This window comes from Caenorhabditis elegans, chromosome IV, assembly GCF_000002985.6.
Source record: "Caenorhabditis elegans chromosome IV".
NCBI lineage: Eukaryota > Metazoa > Nematoda > Chromadorea > Rhabditida > Rhabditidae > Caenorhabditis > Caenorhabditis elegans.
Window position 1 is genome coordinate 8,821,370 of NC_003282.8, and position 19,317 is coordinate 8,840,686.

Here is a 19,317-nt window from a genome sequence, read left to right on the forward strand (position 1 = left end):
TGTAACGTGATTGTTTTAAAAAAGGTTTTTCCACGTTTTCACATTTTTCAAAAAAAAATGGGAGGGGGAGGCAATTTGAATCAATTTTATTTCTCAATTTCCCTAATTCGTGTGTCGTTCGGAAGCGATTTGTTAAAAGAAAACAGAATCGATTCAAAGAAATGGGAGCAAATGGAATGTGAGTTTGGGTGTGAGTTGTCTTTTTAGTTTAATAAAATCTAATTTAAAACATCAGTATATCTAGAGAATCACAGTACCAAAAGCTACAAACATATCATTTTCAGAGATTCGGAAAAGTTTCGCAAGCAATTGTCTCATTTGTTCACAACTTCTTCTCCAAAATGCCCCAGTTTGTCAAAAAACTTTCGTGGTCGTCAGATATCAAAAGGCTTTGTCCCATCATTGTTACAATCTAATAATGCATTTGAAATCAATGTTAAAGACATCAAAATAACTACGTCAGTAACAATGGAAGGTGTTACTCATCATTACTCGGTTAGCTGGATGGATGTTGAGAAGGCTGAAAAAGATATGTCAAGCTCCGGATCTGATGAACCTGGTATTAATGTCAAAAAGGCAGAGTCGATTAAAAAAATTGAAGAAGGGTTCAAAACTGGAAGTTAGTTAATAGGTGATTTTGAGCCCGTTGTATAATTGAACGTTCAGAAATAAAATGCGACGGTCCTTGCGGAAAATTGGTCAATATCAATGAGGTGGCACAGTTTGGATGTGATCATCTTATTTGTGATAGTTGTCGCCAATCCCAGAAAAGCGCTACTCTCTTCGATGGTAAGTATGAGGGTAAATAAAATATCATTAATGCTCGACAATTATAAACTCGCTATCAATTCAGGATCTCCGGGCTGTTGCAATTCTGAATGTTTGGCAAAGGCAGAGACTGATGGGTTGAAACTTCGATCCGGTAGACGAATAGACTCTACGAAATCTTCTGTTTCACTCAGATCTGTGAGTTTATGTATGTTCATTTTAATGACTTACACAAGATGAATCCACGCATTTCTTTTTTCAGTAGATTCAATTTAGTTTTTCAGAACGATGGTCCCTGGGAAGTACTTCACGTTCATGTATCTATTGTGAAAAAGTGGACAGGTAAATTATACCGCACTCAGTTGGACTATGAGTTCTCTTCGCAAACACGTGTAGCTGAGCTGGCAAAAACGTTAGAAGCATTCAAGTAAGTAAACTACTGAATATCACTGAATATCCCTCCCAAAATACTGTAATTTAAGGGATATAATATCATCCGGTCGTTCATACTACAGTATGTGCAAGCCCCGCTCATACAAAGATCTTCATCCAATCGCTATTATTGACACAAACCTTCGCTTCTATCACTTATCTGGCTACAAACCATTAAATGGTGGAAAGTTGTACATTTTAATAACTGGACAAGGAGTTCTTCTTAAATGATGATTGAACACTTCTATCATTTTTTCACGTGAATTCTGATGATGTCTTGAGTTGAATAAAGCTGTTTTTGGTTTTTTGAATACATATTTCAGGGTTTTGTGGCAATAACCCAACTTGTAAAATCTATAATAAGTGACGCATGGAAACAAAGAACACATTAAATTGATGAATAGAGAATATTTTATTGTTGAATTTCTCATAACATTTAACGGCGAGTTCCGTCCTCGAAGAAGACTCCTCCGTCGATGGCGCAGTACTTTGGACAGATTCCCTTCTCTCCGGCACCTCCGGAAGTTCCAGCTTGTCCTGGGGCTCCTGGGTTTCCGTCGGCTCCTGGGGCTCCTGGGTTTCCATTTGGTCCCTTTGGTCCTGGGGCTCCTGGTTGTCCATCGTGTCCTGGCTGTCCTGGGGCTCCTGGTGGTCCTTGTGGTCCGGCTGGTCCAGCTGGTCCTGGTGCTCCTGGTGTAATTGGCTCGGATGGAGCGTCTTGTCCTGGCTGTCCTGGGGCTCCTGGGGCTCCTGGGTTTCCGTTTGGTCCAGATGGTCCCTTGTTTCCTGGGGCTCCTGGTTGTCCGTCGTTTCCTGGGGCTCCTGGGTTTCCGTTGGCTCCGGCATCTCCGGCTGGTCCTGCTGGTCCTGGGGCTCCAGCTGGTCCGGCTGGGCATGGCTTGCATGGTGGTGGGGTAATTGGCTCACATGGTTGCTGTGGTGGGCGTCCTGGGTTTCCTGGAAGTCCTGGTGCTCCTGGCTTTCCTGGGCGTCCTGGCTTTCCTGGGGTTCCAGCTGGTCCAGCGGCTCCTGGAAGGCAGCAAGCGTCGCAACCTCCAGCAGAGGCAGATCCTCCGGTGACTCCAGCATCATATCCAGCTTGACGGGCGGTACGGTTTCCAGATGGGATGGCCTTAAGGTGGTTGACCTCGGACCAGATATCCTTGGCGGATCCCTTGCAGAAATTGATCTCGGAGTGCATGGTTCTCTTCACATGGTGGACATAGTTGTACACCATTGGAAGAGTGACGCACACCTGAAAAATTGTATTTAGATAATGTTTTAAATAATTTGGTTTTAAGAGTTTTAAGAGAGAACACGTTATATCTAGAAATGACGAATCGTTCTCACAACTAAAAAGGTTTTTAAAAAATTTTACAGTTTCAGTGAATGTATATGGGAATCATTGCTACCTAGTTACGGTTCAGTAACTAGAACACAATAATCGAATTAGTGTTCGTTTGTTTACCAATCAGCTTATAGTTTTTACAGATATCTAGAATTATAGAACTAACCGAGATAACGGCGACGACGGAGAAGGCGACGGCCGAGTAGGCGACGAAGCGGTAAGCTTTAATACGTTGTTCGAGATCCATGTTGGAAACTGAAGATTCTCAACCTACCACTACCCTTTTATACATTTTTCTACCCTTTACAGAAGGGGCGGCCATTTCTACATACTTCTACACACATTGCAAGATCTTAGTGGCATGATCTTGTATCACGTAACCTTCTGTCTTCTGAATTTCCTATTTGACTAGTTCCTAGTTCCTACCTAAACTCTATCGCTCATCAATTAATCTGTCCCTGTAGAAAAGAAAAGGCCTTGAGATGTTTTCCCTCTGAATTTTCTTCTAATAAGCTGCGAAAAGTGTCGCATCAAAAATCGGCTAACCTTGACGGAGGAAGATTCGGCAGAGATAATTCTGATCAAATCTTCCGCTTTTTCTCGCTAATTTCTCTAACCTAACTGTGCTATCTCATTATTTTTTGTTAAGAAGAAGATGCCCGTTTACGTTTACGTTTTACGTTTACACCACCACTGTCGCGCCACCATCACAATCGACCTTGCCAATCAATTTTTTCATTATTCTCTTCCTCCTTTTTGCTTCGTTTTTTCTATCCTTTCATCTAACACAGACACAAACACAAGGTTGTAAACCTGTAGAAATGGCCGCCCCTTCTGTAAAGGGTAGAAAAATGTATAAAAGGGTAGTGGTAGGTTGAGAATCTTCAGTTTCCAACATGGATCTCGAACAACGTATTAAAGCTTACCGCTTCGTCGCCTACTCGGCCGTCGCCTTCTCCGTCGTCGCCGTTATCTCGGTTAGTTCTATAATTCTAGATATCTGTAAAAACTATAAGCTGATTGGTAAACAAACGAACACTAATTCGATTATTGTGTTCTAGTTACTGAACCGTAACTAGGTAGCAATGATTCCCATATACATTCACTGAAACTGTAAAATTTTTTAAAAACCTTTTTAGTTGTGAGAACGATTCGCCATTTCTAGATATAACGTGTTCTCTCTTAAAACTCTTAAAACCAAATTATTTAAAACATTATCTAAATACAATTTTTCAGGTGTGCGTCACTCTTCCAATGGTGTACAACTATGTCCACCATGTGAAGAGAACCATGCACTCCGAGATCAATTTCTGCAAGGGATCCGCCAAGGATATCTGGTCCGAGGTCAACCACCTTAAGGCCATCCCATCTGGAAACCGTACCGCCCGTCAAGCTGGATATGATGCTGGAGTCACCGGAGGATCTGCCTCTGCTGGAGGTTGCGACGCTTGCTGCCTTCCAGGAGCCGCTGGACCAGCTGGAACCCCAGGAAAGCCAGGACGCCCAGGAAAGCCAGGAGCACCAGGACTTCCAGGAAACCCAGGACGCCCACCACAGCAACCATGTGAGCCAATTACCCCACCACCATGCAAGCCATGCCCAGCCGGACCAGCTGGAGCCCCAGGACCAGCAGGACCAGCCGGAGATGCCGGAGCCAACGGAAACCCAGGAGCCCCAGGAAACGACGGACAACCAGGAGCCCCAGGAAACAAGGGACCATCTGGACCAAACGGAAACCCAGGAGCCCCAGGAGCCCCAGGACAGCCAGGACAAGACGCTCCATCCGAGCCAATTACACCAGGAGCACCAGGACCAGCTGGACCAGCCGGACCACAAGGACCACCAGGAGCCCCAGGACAGCCAGGACACGATGGACAACCAGGAGCCCCAGGACCAAAGGGACCAAATGGAAACCCAGGAGCCCCAGGAGCCGACGGAAACCCAGGAGCCCCAGGACAAGCTGGAACTTCCGGAGGTGCCGGAGAGAAGGGAATCTGTCCAAAGTACTGCGCCATCGACGGAGGAGTCTTCTTCGAGGACGGAACTCGCCGTTAAATTTTATGAGAAATTCAACAATAAAATATTCTCTATTCATCAATTTAATGTGTTTTTTTGTTCAACTTCAGAGAAAATAACTAATTCAGAACAAGAAAATTTCGTCACTAGTAATTACGCAGCAAGAATAACGATTCCATAGATACACAATTATTCTGTACAAAATATTTATTAGTTTTAGTATAAAGAAACAATATTCTTAAAAATGCTCCTAGTTCGAAATTTGGAATGGTTTATCGAATTATTACAATGACCTGAAAAGCCTAGAATTTATGCTATCAGTAATGCTGATTTTTCAGAAGAACTGATGAGCTTAATAGACACAAATGCCTTTTGAAAATAGAAAGAGAACTGTGTTTCATGGGTTACCAAACTTAGTAAATTTTCTTCTCGATGCTGTTTGATCTATCTTGACCCAAAAACTTTAGTAAGACAGAAATTATTTTAACAAAAATATCAGTTGTGTGCTTTGCTTTTTTACATCGTGCTCTCATGTACTGACAGACAATGAGACGTGTTCTTATAACGTTTTGTTCACAGTTTTCAATGCTTACTTTAACTTTTCTGAATACACACCGCACAGAAAACTAATGATTTAAAATGGCCTACATGAAGAGTTCCAAAACAGAAAATAAAAATTGAAAAGTCATGTTTTTTCATGCCAAAATAGTCATTTGGTTATTTTTACCATCGATTTCTTTTTTGTAATTAATATCCGTATTTAATGTCACTAATATTTCACCGAGCTCTCCCATTATTTGGCCCATACACTATGTCAATGGTCACCGCGAAAGTGAAATGCGCCACCGCAAACGAATGTGCGTCAGCAGAAAATCAATAACGCGGGTGCCGTGTTGGTCGACGTGTCTCTCGAAAGGAACTAATTCGAACCAGTTTTTTGTAGAATTTCGTGTTAAAACTTCATTTTTGATTCTTCAGGAATTAAATTGCACGTAGATTTGTAACTGTTTTAAGTCGTTTCATATATTCTTCCTTATGTTTCAAATTTAGTTATATAACCTATATTTAAATTGCTGTATTAATTCACAGTGCTAGCCAAAGAAGCAACCTTTTTTGGTTTTTGATATTGTTGAGAATGATTAAAATGAATTCCGAAACTATTTCCGAAACTAATTCAGAAGCTAATTCAGAAGCAAATTATTTTTACTTTTGTATACTTGTTCAAATAAGTTAATTATATTCACTAGTACCAAAAAAAGCGGAATTTCTAGAGTATATTATTATTATAGTTAAAAAATGAAACAGTAAATGAAAATTATTTTACTTCAGCAACCTTTAAATACAAAAATAAATATTTTGTTAGTTATACTTCTGATAACTAGGTTACGAGTTATACTTTTGAATAATTTGCAACATTATCAAAAAACTGAAAGTGAATATATTTTTGGCATGCTCCTTATACCTAATCAGTTTATTAACTTTAAAAAACGATTTTTCATCCATTATAAGACTTCTCAAGTAGTGTCGGAAGATTAAAAAATTTTAGAAAAAAAAGGATGTGTTCGGAAAACTTTTTGAAAAAAAAACGTGAGACGCATATTATTGCGTGAGATTAAAATGTGAGCTTTCCACGTGGGTTCAGCGCCTCTCCGTTACGTGGAACGGGGTTTCTCTGTTTCTCTCTCCAATCTCTCGCAGAAAATTTATTCTGGATTTACAAATTATTTAAAAAGTTTTTGAATAATTTTACGTCATCCCTTTTTTTAAACTATAATTTTCAAATTTCTTTTCTTCTCATTGTTTCTTCACGTCCTTGAAGTATACTGTCACTTTTTAAATACGTTAAATACAAATATAATACTTTTCAGAAATGGAGGACAAAACCTCCAAAGAAAAAGAAAAATCGGCCGACAAACGGATCGATGAACGGGTTCATCAACAACTGGTGTATAAGGATAACCGAATTATAGATTTAAATAATGTGATATTGGATAAAGAAAGGCAAATTTTGGACTTACAGGTGAGAATTATTCTGTTTCTGTGGTTTCATATTGGAGTTGTATTTAGGAAAGAGTTCGTGAGCACAATGAAGTTGCTTCAGTCAAAAATCAAGCAATGAGAATTGTTCAACAAAAATTTGAAGAAATGAATAGAGACAAGAAGGATATGTCGACAGAAACTGAGCCTTCTTTGATGGCTCATTCCTCAGTACCATTATCAAATTCAAAGAGTGAACGGAGAGCAAGAAGTTCATCTCCAGGTCATGTCATTGCACAGAGAAGTGAGTAAAGTTTTTTGGTTAAAAAAAAATGAAGTTGTCATGCACCATTTCTGAATATATATGACGTTCAGTTTTATTTTTAGAATTTTTTTATTATTCCCAAACAGGAAAATTGCTGATCTTAGACGTGTTAGGACAACTGTAACCTACAGTAATCTAAAGGTAGCTTGCCCAAGTAATTTGTATGCTCCTCTTTTTCTTGAAAATAAGCTCGAAAATTGAGCACACGGCTAGAAATTGAAAATTGTGACGATATAAAACTTTTTTTTAAAGTTTAACGGAATTGAATTGATCTATTTTTCAGAAACGATGGTCTCAAGTTCATCGGGAACCTTCTCTCCTCCACCATTGGATCCTCCATTTGATCCATCTAGCAAACTGAGCGCTCTTCCAGATATTGACGGAATCCATAGGAAACATCAAAGAAAACGTGTAACTTTTGATTTAAATCCAAATGGTTCTTCAATTGGAACATCAACATCTTCCAATTTTCCATCTACATCTGTTTCCCGCTATCCCACCATTTCAATGTCTTCTTCAACTTCAGACGCTCTCGAGTCTGCTTTAACAGAAGCTTCATCTGAAAATGCTTTACTCCGTCAGCAAGTTATCGAACTAAACTCATCTGTTGAAAAAATGAAAGCAGACTATGAATCTGAAATTCTCAAATACACAAAAGAGGCAAAAACTGCTGGACTCAAGGCAAAGGTTGCGGCGACTGCAAGAATCAAGGAGTTGGAAACTACACTTGAAGATATCAATGGAAAATATGAAGATGAGGTAAGTGAAATAGATGAATATATCATTTTGTATAGAAACGTTTCCAATTTTCAGAGGGATCGTCTTCAAGAAGAAGTTGACACTCTCCGATCTTCTCGAAATTGGGAAATAGAACAAAATGCTCTTCTTCGTGATCAAGTTGCTCATTTGAAAGAAAAAGTTCACAAGTTGACAACAGAGTTAGATGCTAGTGAAGTAGCCAAACGATCCTTGAGCTCAGAAGTTGACGAATCTAAAAAGCTGATGGAATTGATGGTTGAAGATCTCCTTCAAGCTGAATCCGCTATCAACTACAATCAATGTCAGAAAAAAGCTATTTTTGAGGACATTGACCGATTGAAGGATGCCATTCAAGCACAGGATAGATTTATTGAAGTTCTTGAAGCTGATATTGTCATCTATGAGCAACATATTGGACTTTTGAGAGAGAATTTGGGTGCTTCACAGGTAAGATTTTTATTTCCTGTTGAAGCTCATTTTTTCCATAAGAAAATCTTTAACATCTCGAAATTTCTAGTCTAGAGAAAAGTCAATTGAAATATCTATAAAAAAGAAAAAGTATTATATTTATTAACGGAAAAATTCTGGAAATATACGTTTCAAAGTTATGTAATTAATCACACTGAAACCCGTAGTTTAATTGACCAAAATCAAACAGAAAAAGAAACTGAAAAATATTTCAAATAATTTACAGGTCGATCATCGAGCACTGATAAAATCAAAAGCTTTCGAGACGAAACTATTGGCTTTGGAACGCGAAAAAGAGCAAAGTGACAAGAAATCAAATGGTGAGACGATAGGAGACTTTTTTGTAAAGAAAAATGGGATAAGTATCATTTAAAACTTCTGATCAAGTATCAGAATAATCGGAAATATTTACTTATGAAAATTACTTAAACGTAACAAACCCCTTTTGAAACCCTGGCGAAATCAAAAATTCAAAAAATTAATCCACAATTGGTGCAGTTGATAGTGTGGTGGAAACTGTAGAATCTGTGGATGATGCTGTCATTGCCGGATTACGATATGCAGCAAAACTAGCTGGAAGAGCCGTTTTTGTAGATTCGTACAAACGGAAGTTGTAGCCCAATCCGGGAGTTCTTGGTAAAATAGCACGGGTTTCAGTACGTTTAACCACCTGCAACATTTGATTTATTAAAAACGAGATAAGACATTAGCTATTGCAGAACACCAATACATTTCTTTAGAAATTATAACTAAAGCTCTCATTTTCATAAGAACTAAGCCTTCTAATTTTATTTTGAAAGAAAAAACTCACATCACATTGACATTGTGTGCAATAGTATGTTTTCCGTTTCATGCAGCAGTAGATTCCACACGGAAAGCAAAAAATTGCGTATAAAATTGCTCGCCAACTGAAACGGCTTTTCACTTTTTTCTGAGTGCAAGCCGGACATGACAGATTAGAAGATGTAGTGGATGACATGATGGTTTTGAAGTTTTACATCTGAAATTTAAGCTTTAAAAACTTTTTAAAAAGTGTTTGAAGAAGGTGTGCAGCAGTTTCATATCTGGAAGCTCATACGTGCTTCTCCGTTTATGAGAATAAATTATGCCTAAACTCACTTGCCACATCGAATCGTGTTCCAATAATGCAAAAAAAAATTAATGTGGGACGCAGCGTGTCAATAATCGATGGGAGAGAAAGGACAAAGTATCCGCTCGACTGCCACCTCACTGTTTTCGCCTAAAGTATCACAATCAACTAAAGATAGACATAGAGAGAAACGGCACGCAGATATACAGACAGACAGGCAGACATATAGAGAAATTAGAGAAACATTGTTTTGTGTTGACAATACAAGAGGTCTGATGATAAATTGGTCAGTGAAACAGAGAGGAACACGCCACCGCAAAACCATGACTAGTTTCTAGGAAAACGCATGTTTCTCAGAACTTATTGCCATTCGAATGCGTTTTCATGAAAAGGTTGTTTAGAAAAAACATAGAAAAAAGATGAATCGTTCAAATTCCAAAATTATATAAATGAGAATGTACTACTAAAAGGAAATTCGAACTTTAAAAAAATTAGGAAACGAGTGTTTAGGAGCCTACCACATCAACATCAAAATATCTGCTTGATGTGAGTATAAAACTGCTTTAAAAAAATGTTTTCTGCAGTTTTCTATTGTCCTCGTGAAATTTTTCAAATGTATAGAATTCAATTTATATAACAACTAGGTTTTTATAACATGACTAATCACTTGTCACCACATTCCAGTCGTACAAAAATTGGGGCAAAATCATTGTGTCAAATTGATTAGAAAAGTGTTAAAAGACATACAGTAAAATTAATTTAAAAGTATTAGTAGAGAAAATGAGAGAAAATCAATGTGTATTTCGATTTAAAATTAAAATGAAAGTCGAGGGGTCTTTATGTGATCACCACCAATTGTCAACATACACTGGGAGACGGAAAATGAAGAGAAAGAGAGTCAGCTGCTTTTGATCAGCAAAATTTTGTGTTCATCGTTGTGTTGACCTTATAAACATAGAAAGAATATACCGAATAATATTATGCCAGTGGGAAAATAAATTTTGGTTTTCGAAATGTTTTTCAAGCTGAAATTTGTTTCATTTTTTTTTCAAATAATCAAATGATAGTTGGTTTAATTTAATACCAGCAACGCCAGATTTGGGATTTTATATAAATGCGAGTTTTTTTTCAGAAGACCGTCTGAAAACAAAGGCACTAGACAAGAAATGTCGTGTTCTCGTCGAGCAAAACGAACAACTCATGGCTCGTCTTTGTGAGCTTGAAATGTCGCACGGAGGAGCTGATGAGACACGTGAACGCCGTTTAGCTGAACAAGAAGAACGAATTCGACAGATTTCATCAGCTTTGGAATCAGAACGAGATGTTGGCCAACGACTGCGTGAAGCCAAGGAAGTACTTGAAAAGGAGCTAATGAACAAGAAGAAGACGGAAGAAGCTAGTAACAATCGTTTCCAGAGAGACGTTGAAATGAGTAGAATGGAAGCACAGAATAGTAAGTCTTTCTTGTATCATTTGTTAATGATATACCGTAATTTCTCTTAAATCAAAAACATTTCAAACCAAGATTTCAGTTTGTCCTAGTTTTTTGTTTGTCTTGCTCACATTTCCCGTGAATCTTTATAGTCAGTTTATACATATCTAGGTTGTCTTTAATTTTATCAATACTTTTGCAAAAAATTGCCAATACGGTGTCTTCGACCAGGTTTGAAATTTCTAAACTGTGGTATGTTCAACTTGTTTATTGAATTCAAAAATTTTTAGAAATCGAAGAAATGTCTGTTGAAGTAGATGCAGCTCACAAAAAGGTCAACGAAGTATTGTCTGAAGTTGAACAACTTCGTGCCACGAATTTTGATCTTCAAATGCACATTGAGACTGCGAAGAGAACCATGGAAGAGTGAGTTTTTAAAACATTTTCAAAAATTTTTCCAGTGTAAGTCTAGATACCTACATTTTTACACTTTAGACAATTTTTGCTTTTGGTAATTAACTAACCGCCCGGATTTATCAATTGTTTGAAACGTTATTTAAAAATATTTAGATTGGCTGATTGCAACGAGGAACTTGAAAAGAGAGTGGATGAATATGAGGAAGCAGCTGAAGAAAAAGATGAAGATCTGAAACAAAGTACATGGGATGTGGAGACATTGACAAGACAAAATGAAGCATTGAGGTGATTTCCATTCTTGAAAGGAACTTCTGAAGTAGCTCATATTTACCAAAATATATTATATAAACTTCAACATTTATTCAAAAATAATTTTCAAGCCAATTCAGGAGTTCCTATTTTCAAAGAATTATTAAAAAGAGCATTTCTCACCCACAAAAAGTCCCAATTTCAGAGTTGAGCTTGATGGTGTACGACAAGGCTTCCACGAGACACGCGAACTTGCCGATGAGGTTAAGCATCTGAGGTCGGAGCTCCAACGACAACAAGAAATTCATAGAGCACAATTTGATGCAGCTTGTCGTGAAATGGATGCTGATGAACCAGAAAGGAAAACATCATTGGAAGTACAACAAGACCAGTATATTTTGGCATATGAGGAGAAAATTCGCACAATGTCTCAAGAAATGGAAGCTTTGAAACGAGAGTTGGAGCTCAAAAATGGACCAGTTCAACGAAAAACTACTCAAGTTCTGGAGCCACCAAGTATTGAACAGATTCAGATGGTTCAACCAGTTCAGATGACAACATCAGCTGCTCCACAAGCTTCAGAATCAAGCCATCAGTATGAGATGACGACATCAACTTCATCATCGGAAAAACGAAGAGCCCCAGTTTCTGCACCGTTGCCTGCTCAATATCTTGTTCAACAGTCACAACAAGCCCCACAATCCTCTCAGCAAAATGAAGATCAAGTCCTTCGAGAAGCACATGAGAATTTGAAACGGCAGGTAGACGAGTTGAAAAAGAAAAATGCGGATTTCAGTGAAAAAATGATGGTAAGTCAAAAATTCTCATTTGAGATTTTGCATATATAGTAAGTAATTTTGCAGCGCCTCGAGATGGAAGCCAAATTATCTGGCGAGCTGAATGTTGAACTGGGTAGAGCGATGCTTGAGCTCGAGGAGCACAATGAATTGCTTCAAAAAGAACAAGAGGCAGTAACAGCTGATGATACTGCAACTAGTCGTGAACTTGAGTTACACGTGTTGATGGTACAGGAAATGACTGAACAGATTGCATCAATGCATGAGAAGAATGATGAAATGGAAAAACTCAAAGTTGAGCAGATGAAAGAATTGGAAAAGTGGAAGTCGGAAGGTAGGACTGGTTCTATTAATTTAACTCAAGTGTTATCTATCAGACAACATTTAATTTATTGAAGTTTAATATGTAAAAAAATCATTTTCAGCCTTCACCTCAAAACAAGAAGCGCAACGTGTTCATGCTGAAGTTCAACGTCTTTTACATGCATTGTCAGAATCGGAATTAGCCAGAAAATCAGAATTCGAACAAGCTACTACGGCCCATGATGCTGAAATTCGTGAATTCTCAATTAAGATGGAGGATGCACGAAGAGACATTGCAGATTTAGAAGCTAAGCTTCAAGAAGCAGAAGAAAAGTTGAAGACCGTACAGGTTCCAGTTGAAATGATCTGTGAGACTCCTTTCCTCCAAGAAACTCGTATATTGACATCCTCATCTCCGTTAGGAAATCAGTCAGATACGCAGAAGAGTCATGAAGCTGTGGAATCTAGTAACACAAACCCTCAAAAGGACACTAACGTCATTGCTTCACGAGTCTCTAGTACTTCACAACTTGCTCCTGGTCATCTTGGATCTCTGGAAGTTTCCCACCGTGATTCCAATGTCCCGGATGCTGCTCAGATGATGCCGGAGCCGTCCGCGTCTGACTTGGAGATTCTACAACAAGATCAACAGCAAACTTTGCTTCATTCTGTATCACAAGATATGAACAAGCTAATTGAGCTGAAAGATGAACTCGAAATTGCCGTTCAAGCTTTGAAAGCTGAGATTTGGAGTCTGAATGGACAGTTGAAAGCCTCAATTCTAGATAGAGAAGGACTAGAGGACAAAGTTACGCAGTTGGACGATATGGTGGAAAAGGAAAAGAAACGGGCGATTGATTTGGATGTCGAGCTCCAAGAACAGATTGATTTGACAGATCGAGCTGTGCGAAGAGCAGCTGAAGCGGAAAATGAGTCGAATCAACGAATGGCTGAATGTTTGGAAAAGGAGACAAGAAGGCAAGAATTTATAATACTTTAACGCGTCTTTCAAACATTTTTTACAGAGAGGAAATTGAAAAAGCTTACACTCGTCTCAATGAATACTACAATCAACTCCAAGAGGCATACAATAATGTCTACGCTCAACTGGCCGCTTTACAAGCTGCAAATGCAGAGGTTCCTTTAACTTCAACTTTATCCGCGACAACCGCACCACCACTAACGTCAGAGTCATCAGAACCTTCTCAGTTCGCACAACTTGTCGACGGCTTAATGACAATTCTGTTAATTTCTCAAAATTCGCCATCAGACATAACCATAAGCACTCATCAAAAATTGGAGCAAGTCGGTAAAAAATTGAAACAACTTCTATCAGAATACGAAGAGAATCAAAATGCACTGGACGAACAGCGAAAAATCACTGAAGCTCTCGAAAAACGTCTTCAAGCTTCAGAGTCTGCAAGAGACGCTCCCGATGATGTTATGATGACAAAAGAGCGAGTGGAACAGCTTGAAGGAGAAATTGAATGGAAGGAGGAAGAATGTGAAGGTCTCAAACGTCGAATTCGAGAGCTCGAGAAGGCACTGGAAGCTGTTGCTGAGAGAGCTGATGAGACTGAAGGTAAGACATTTTTAATAGGGATTTGATGAGGAAGATGGCAATGAACTTGCGTTTTGCCTCATATCGAACAAGATTCTGATTCTTCTTCTTTTTTTTTTGAAAAAAAAGCCACTATTCTTTGCCATCTACTTCCAAAAATAACATAGCTGCACGGTTTGTTTGTTGCACAACAAGCTTTTACTCCTATTGTCACACAACACACCCACTTCTCCCTCTGTACCTTTCCATAAGCTCTTCTGAACTTCTCTTTTGTCTCTTCAAAGATTTCTAGAATGCGTGGAAACAATCAAACCTTCAAAGTTTTCGGATAGTAATGAGTTGTTTTATTTTGTAGTTCTCACTTTTTTGGAAGTTTACTTTTTCACACATTCTAGAAATATTGTCATTGTCATATTGACACCAACATCCGCTTTAAAGCCTTCTCACAGACCACCACAGGGCACAGGAGAACATACGATTTTCTAGACTGAAAAATAAAAAAATTTCGGGTTAATATGGAAAATTCTCCTACTGCTCCTTTTCTCTCCTTATTTCTTTTTTTCTTACTGTAATAGAACTAGAAATCGTCTTATCTTTTCCTCCTTGGTTATTTTCATTGTGACTTTCCACTAATAATTGTCATTTGCTACTGATAGTTTGCTCATTTTCTGTCTGTCAACCGTTGTGCAGTTCTGAAGTTTGAGTGATTTATGATTTGCATTTTAAGGGTTTAGTGAGTACCGATAACTGATATTCGGGTCTAATTTTAAACGGATGATAGGATATATCCTCCTTCCTTTCCTTCTTCACTGCGTGAAATTTATTCGAATATCCAGTTTTTCCATATTTTAATTTTGAATTGGAATCTGAATTGGAAAGTAGAGTGGGAGTGGAGAAAATAAACGGTAATCCTTCATTTCCCTTTACTTCCAACAAGTTTGGTCAAGTTATCGGTGTTCACAAATCTTGAGTTTGTATTTCTAACTAGTAATGCTTTAGATATTGAAGTCAAATTTTCGTAGTTAAATTTTCTAGAATTTTTTAACTTATCAATTCATTTTTGAGATATTACGCTAATATTATAAATAAGCCTCGATCTCGTAGTTTGTTTCTCACTCGTCTTCCCATCATTGTCTCATTTTTAGTAATTTTCCCCCTTTATTTTATCATCTTCCTGTGTCCTGTGGCAATAGGTGGCTGGCTTTGCAGCGGCCGCTGTGTGTCGCCTATCGACGGAACTCGCCATTTTAGCCGCCAAACTGACAACAAGGCAAGCGGACGTCGACTCGTTGTTCCGAACAAATGCTGAATTGGCACACACCAATGTACGACTGCAAAACGAGGTGGATGAGCAGGATGAGTGGAAAGCAAAGATTGAAGAGGTTAGACCCTTTTTTTATAGTTTATCGATTTATGACTTTTATATCATGCTAAATTCCAGGAAAAGGAACAACTCGAGCAGCACGTGAAGGAACTTGAAGACCAGGTCGCTGAGCTCATGGAACAGCATGAGGTATGAGAAATATTTTGAACAACTTCGGAATAATTATTTTTTAGACTCATTTTCGACAAGCTCAACTTCTTCAATCAGCTACGTCATCGGCTAACACAGAAAACATCAGCAAAGTTCATGATTCTGAAAAAGAAGTTCAACGGTTATCAGCTATCGAAAAAATTCTAAACAATCGAATTTTGGCACTGGAAGACCAGAACTTGGAATTGGAAGAGAAATACCAAGAGATGGAAGATGAAATGCTTTCCCTGAAGCAAGATAGTACCAAAAAATCGGAAATAGTTGCTGGAACCTCAAATTGGGAGGACTCTTGGGATGAAAAAGGTGATGAAAATGCAAAAGAGTTGGTTGAAGCTCGAAATGAAGTTGAACGACTTTTGGATGTTGAGAAAGCGTTGACATTGAGAATGGAAATGCTTCAAATTCAAAATGTACAGTTGGAAAGTCGTGTTAGGGAGCAAGAAGATGTTAATAAAGTAACGAAAGAAACGAAGGATTATGACAATTATGTTTTTTTTTAGAGCGTTACATCCCATGTTAGACAACCGGAATCTTCAGACCAAGTTGAAGAAGACGATTGGGGATGGGGAGAAGAAAAGGAACCGGTGAGTTGTTTTTAAAAAAATTTAAAGATACTAAAGAGATACAATTTCCAATCAGTTTTTACCAAATTCCATGATAGTATGTTGAAAAAATGTCTTTTAGACTACAACAATTCAAAAACGAGATGACGATTGGGGATGGGATGAAACTCAGGAAGAGCCGAAGGAACTCTCAGAAAAGACTGAACTTGATAAAGAGTTACAAGAAGCGAAATCAGAAATTGGACGACTTGTTGAAATCGAAAAAGTATTGAACAATCGGATTTTGTCGCTCGAAGATCAAAATTTGGAACTTGAAGAACGTCTCCAAGAAATGGAAGAAGAACTTTTAGATGAGAAGAATAAAAAGAAAGAAGTCGATGCTAAAGTTGAACAAAAGTCAGAGGAAAACTGGGGAGACTGGGGTGAAGATGATGCCGAAGCTGCTACAGAGTCGAATGTTGTAGTTTCAACACTACAAAGTACAGTTGCAGAACTTCAAGATCGTCTTAAGTTCCAAAAAGAAGTTATTGAGAAAGCGGAAGCAGAACTCATTGAAACTCAGGAAAAGGTTAGGATCAAATGTTTTAATTAAACTCACAGCATACAAAACAGTCAATTTTAGAATAAATCTTTAAAATTTCTCGAATTTCCAATGATATTAAAATACTTTCAGTACGATGAACTCGAACAAGTCTACGAGCAGTCACAACAAGCTCAAAACTCTAACAAGGAATTGATTCATGTAGTCGAGAATTTGAAATCTCAAATGGGCCAGATTCAACAAGACCGAGACAAATTGATGACTGACTTGGTTACAGTGCAAGCTGAGAAACTCGAGTTAGAGAAAATAATTCAAAAGTTGGAAGTTGACATTGCTGAGAAGGAACAAGAAAAGACAGATAATGATGGATGGAACGATGAGGATTGGAGAGAGGATGATCAGAAAGAGACAGAAAGTGAAAAGGTAATTAAATTTCAGAAATGGCAAATGACATTAGATAATGTTTTAATTTAACTTGTATACAAAAATTAGAAATTACGTAATTTCTAATTTTCAGTTGACCCAACTTCGTAATGAACTCACAGCTCGAATTGAACAGCTTGAATCTCAAAAATCGAATGAACAAGCCCAAATGTCGGAAAAATTGAGCCAAGTAGAATCTATGAAAGTTCAAATTGAGCAGAAACTTTATGAAACTCGAGAAGAGCTTGATGACCTGAAAAAAGAGTTGAAGCTTAAGGAAATCGAGCTTCAGAAGGCTTCTGAAGCTTCAACAACTGCATCATCTGAATGGAACGACGATGGTTGGAACGATGATGATGGAGAAATTGATCGCATGAAAGATACGCAGAAAGTTTTAGAAATGAAAGTGGAAGCGTTGCAAGATGAGCTACAGAGACTGAAAGATAATGAGATTGAGGTGAGCGAAAAACGTGTGAACGGGTACTGTAGAAAAATTTCATGAATCATAATATCTATATTACTGTAACTTGTTGTGTTTTCAGTTAACCGAAACAATTTCTGCTCTCCAATCAAAGTTGTATGACGTTCAATCAGAACTGGAAGATACCAAACAGAAGCTAGTCGAGGCTGAAAATTCGGCTTCAGGATGGAATGATGATGATGCGTGGAACAAAAATGAAAATGAAATTGAAGAAGTAAAGAAGGCATTGGAAATCGAGATTTCAAATAGGAATGATACTATTGTGAAACTTCAAAATCTTGTCTCTAATCTACGGCAACAGCTTATCGAGGCATCCGAATCGGCTGATCTGAAGTCTCTGGAAGAGTTGGAACAGTTAAAAGAAGAACTTCGCATTGTTTCGGAGCAGAATGGATTGCTTAAGGATTCGGAAGCTCGATTATTGGATCACGCTGACGAGTTCGCCGTTCAAATGGACAAGTATCGTGAGAAATGCGAAGTTCTGACAGCAAAAATTGCAGAACTGGAAGCACAACTTCAGAATCCTGCTGAAGAAGATCAACAGCAGAAGACATCAAACGTCGAGCTAGTCAAGCTGAGGTGAGTTAAATCTTTTTAACGTTTAAATGAATTGGTGTATAGAACGAAATTTTATTTTAAACTAAAGTATTTGATAGCATGTTCCGGACATGTGAAAATCGAAAAAATAAAGTAACACACAATCAGAAAATTAAATATAGATTTATATTAATATTATTTCAGACAACAACTTGCAAATGCTCAACAGGATATGCGAGTTCAAAATCTGACGATTTCTGATCGTGAAGGTCTTATCGCGGAGTATCGTCATCAAATTGCCGAGCAGACCAAGACAATTGAAGAACTTCACTTGAAACTAAAAACCTTCTCAGCGGCGGCTCGTCGAACTTCTCCACGAGTGCCAATGTCATCGAATGTACCAGCTCTCTCATCCCGCCCATCATCCAGAATGTCAACGTCGTCACGAATCTCAACCGCGTCTTCGTTTGTGCCAGAATCCGTGGCAGTACCACTACAATCAACTGGATCAGCGTTTGATGTCGTCGTACGACAGGTATAAATTTAGCTTTTCATATGATTTCCAGATGCCCAAAACCTAATTGATCACGTTTTCAAACTTAAATTCTTCTGAAAATGTTATCTATGTTACCTTCAAACATTTTTTATGGCGACATCTAAAATAGTGGTATTTCGAAAAAAAATCTCATTGTACATTCGGCCGATATCGGATGCGATACACAAAACCAAGTAATCAATATTACTTACAGAGTGGCGAGCCTCTTCGACGTCGTAACAAATAGATGAGATGACCCCTGTACGTTGCCCGTGGAGAGTGTGGTTCACTGTTTCTTCCAACACTACAAATCTCCAACATACCATTCATTTGCATTCGGTGTTTTCTCCCTCCCTCTTCTCGTTTTTAATCTTTTTTACTTTTATTCTAGGTCTGTCAGTTCTGTAGGATCCCTAATTAAGTAACTTTTCCTCAAGTATTTTTTAATGTATATTCGTAGATCTGCTAAACCTAAATTGAATCGATAATTTTTGGAAACCTTCTTTTCGAGTCGATAATATACATGAGCGTTCTGTTTTATAGTTTTCATCCAGATGACTTGCCCATACGTCATCGTCAAGAGATGACTGATTAATTTATTATTTTTTACATCCAAAGTGCCTTGATATCGGTAGCTAATCGAGTTTTTTGAAGGGTTTTCATTTGTTTTCTTGTTTATAATGCACGAATTGTATGGAAATGATTGTAGTTATGATATTATAAGATATGAATACGGTTTCATTTAACTTCTTTTTTTTAAA

General features: G+C 38.1%; 6 protein-coding genes across 9 annotated transcripts; 3 read left to right on the forward strand and 3 right to left on the reverse strand.

The window, feature by feature from the left end:
- Positions 1-77: 77 nt before the first annotated feature.
- On the forward strand, positions 78-1,502 carry T28C6.5 (RING-type domain-containing protein). Its single transcript, NM_069124.7, has 6 exons — positions 78-178; positions 285-619; positions 667-789; positions 854-966; positions 1,053-1,195; positions 1,251-1,502. The coding sequence occupies exons 1-6, from the start codon at positions 162-164 to the stop codon at positions 1,429-1,431; spliced, it is 912 nt and encodes a 303-aa protein (NP_501525.3). The 5' UTR covers positions 78-161; the 3' UTR covers positions 1,432-1,502.
- A 90-nt stretch (positions 1,503-1,592) lies between these two features.
- On the reverse strand, positions 1,593-2,826 carry col-117 (Nematode cuticle collagen N-terminal domain-containing protein). The gene is made up of 2 exons (NM_069125.4): positions 2,715-2,826; positions 1,593-2,455 (listed from the first exon to the last, which is right to left on the reverse strand). Exons 1-2 carry the CDS (start codon positions 2,793-2,795, stop codon positions 1,637-1,639), a joined length of 900 nt encoding a protein of 299 aa, NP_501526.1. The 5' UTR covers positions 2,796-2,826; the 3' UTR covers positions 1,593-1,636.
- A 587-nt stretch (positions 2,827-3,413) lies between these two features.
- Positions 3,414-4,644, forward strand: col-3 (Nematode cuticle collagen N-terminal domain-containing protein). Its single transcript, NM_069126.6, has 2 exons — positions 3,414-3,525; positions 3,785-4,644. The coding sequence occupies exons 1-2, from the start codon at positions 3,445-3,447 to the stop codon at positions 4,601-4,603; spliced, it is 900 nt and encodes a 299-aa protein (NP_501527.1). The 5' UTR covers positions 3,414-3,444; the 3' UTR covers positions 4,604-4,644.
- A 1,786-nt stretch (positions 4,645-6,430) lies between these two features.
- On the forward strand, positions 6,431-19,306 carry T28C6.7 (Kinesin motor domain-containing protein; the record flags this gene model as incomplete). 4 transcript variants are annotated; one of them, NM_001268409.4, is made up of 22 exons in its annotated part: positions 6,431-6,584; positions 6,632-6,845; positions 7,150-7,625; positions 7,680-8,072; positions 8,320-8,413; positions 10,316-10,636; positions 10,906-11,041; positions 11,186-11,317; positions 11,487-12,090; positions 12,145-12,412; positions 12,504-13,359; positions 13,407-13,963; positions 15,152-15,324; positions 15,384-15,455; positions 15,500-15,931; positions 15,977-16,060; positions 16,161-16,607; positions 16,713-17,003; positions 17,098-17,460; positions 17,546-18,063; positions 18,226-18,556; positions 18,771-19,306. In NM_001268409.4, 22 exons carry the CDS (start codon positions 6,435-6,437, stop codon positions 18,801-18,803), a joined length of 6,945 nt encoding a protein of 2,314 aa, NP_001255338.1. The 4 variants fall into 4 exon arrangements, with proteins under 4 accessions (NP_001255338.1, NP_001255339.1, NP_001294054.1 ...); NM_001268410.2 differs by having other exon boundaries at positions 6,433-6,584; positions 15,194-15,324; positions 18,771-19,300; NM_001307125.3 differs by having other exon boundaries at positions 6,435-6,584; positions 11,475-12,090; positions 18,771-18,803.
- On the reverse strand, positions 8,180-9,358 carry T28C6.8 (Membrane protein BRI3). Its single transcript, NM_069128.7, has 3 exons — positions 9,213-9,358; positions 8,905-9,093; positions 8,180-8,763 (listed from the first exon to the last, which is right to left on the reverse strand). The coding sequence occupies exons 2-3, from the start codon at positions 9,070-9,072 to the stop codon at positions 8,572-8,574; spliced, it is 360 nt and encodes a 119-aa protein (NP_501529.1). The 5' UTR covers positions 9,073-9,093; positions 9,213-9,358; the 3' UTR covers positions 8,180-8,571.
- T28C6.11 (uncharacterized protein) lies at positions 18,294-18,892 on the reverse strand (the record flags this gene model as incomplete). The annotated part of the gene is made up of 2 exons (NM_001268411.3): positions 18,294-18,514; positions 18,769-18,892. The coding sequence occupies 2 exons, from the start codon at positions 18,890-18,892 to the stop codon at positions 18,294-18,296; spliced, it is 345 nt and encodes a 114-aa protein (NP_001255340.1).
- Positions 19,307-19,317: the final 11 nt, after the last annotated feature.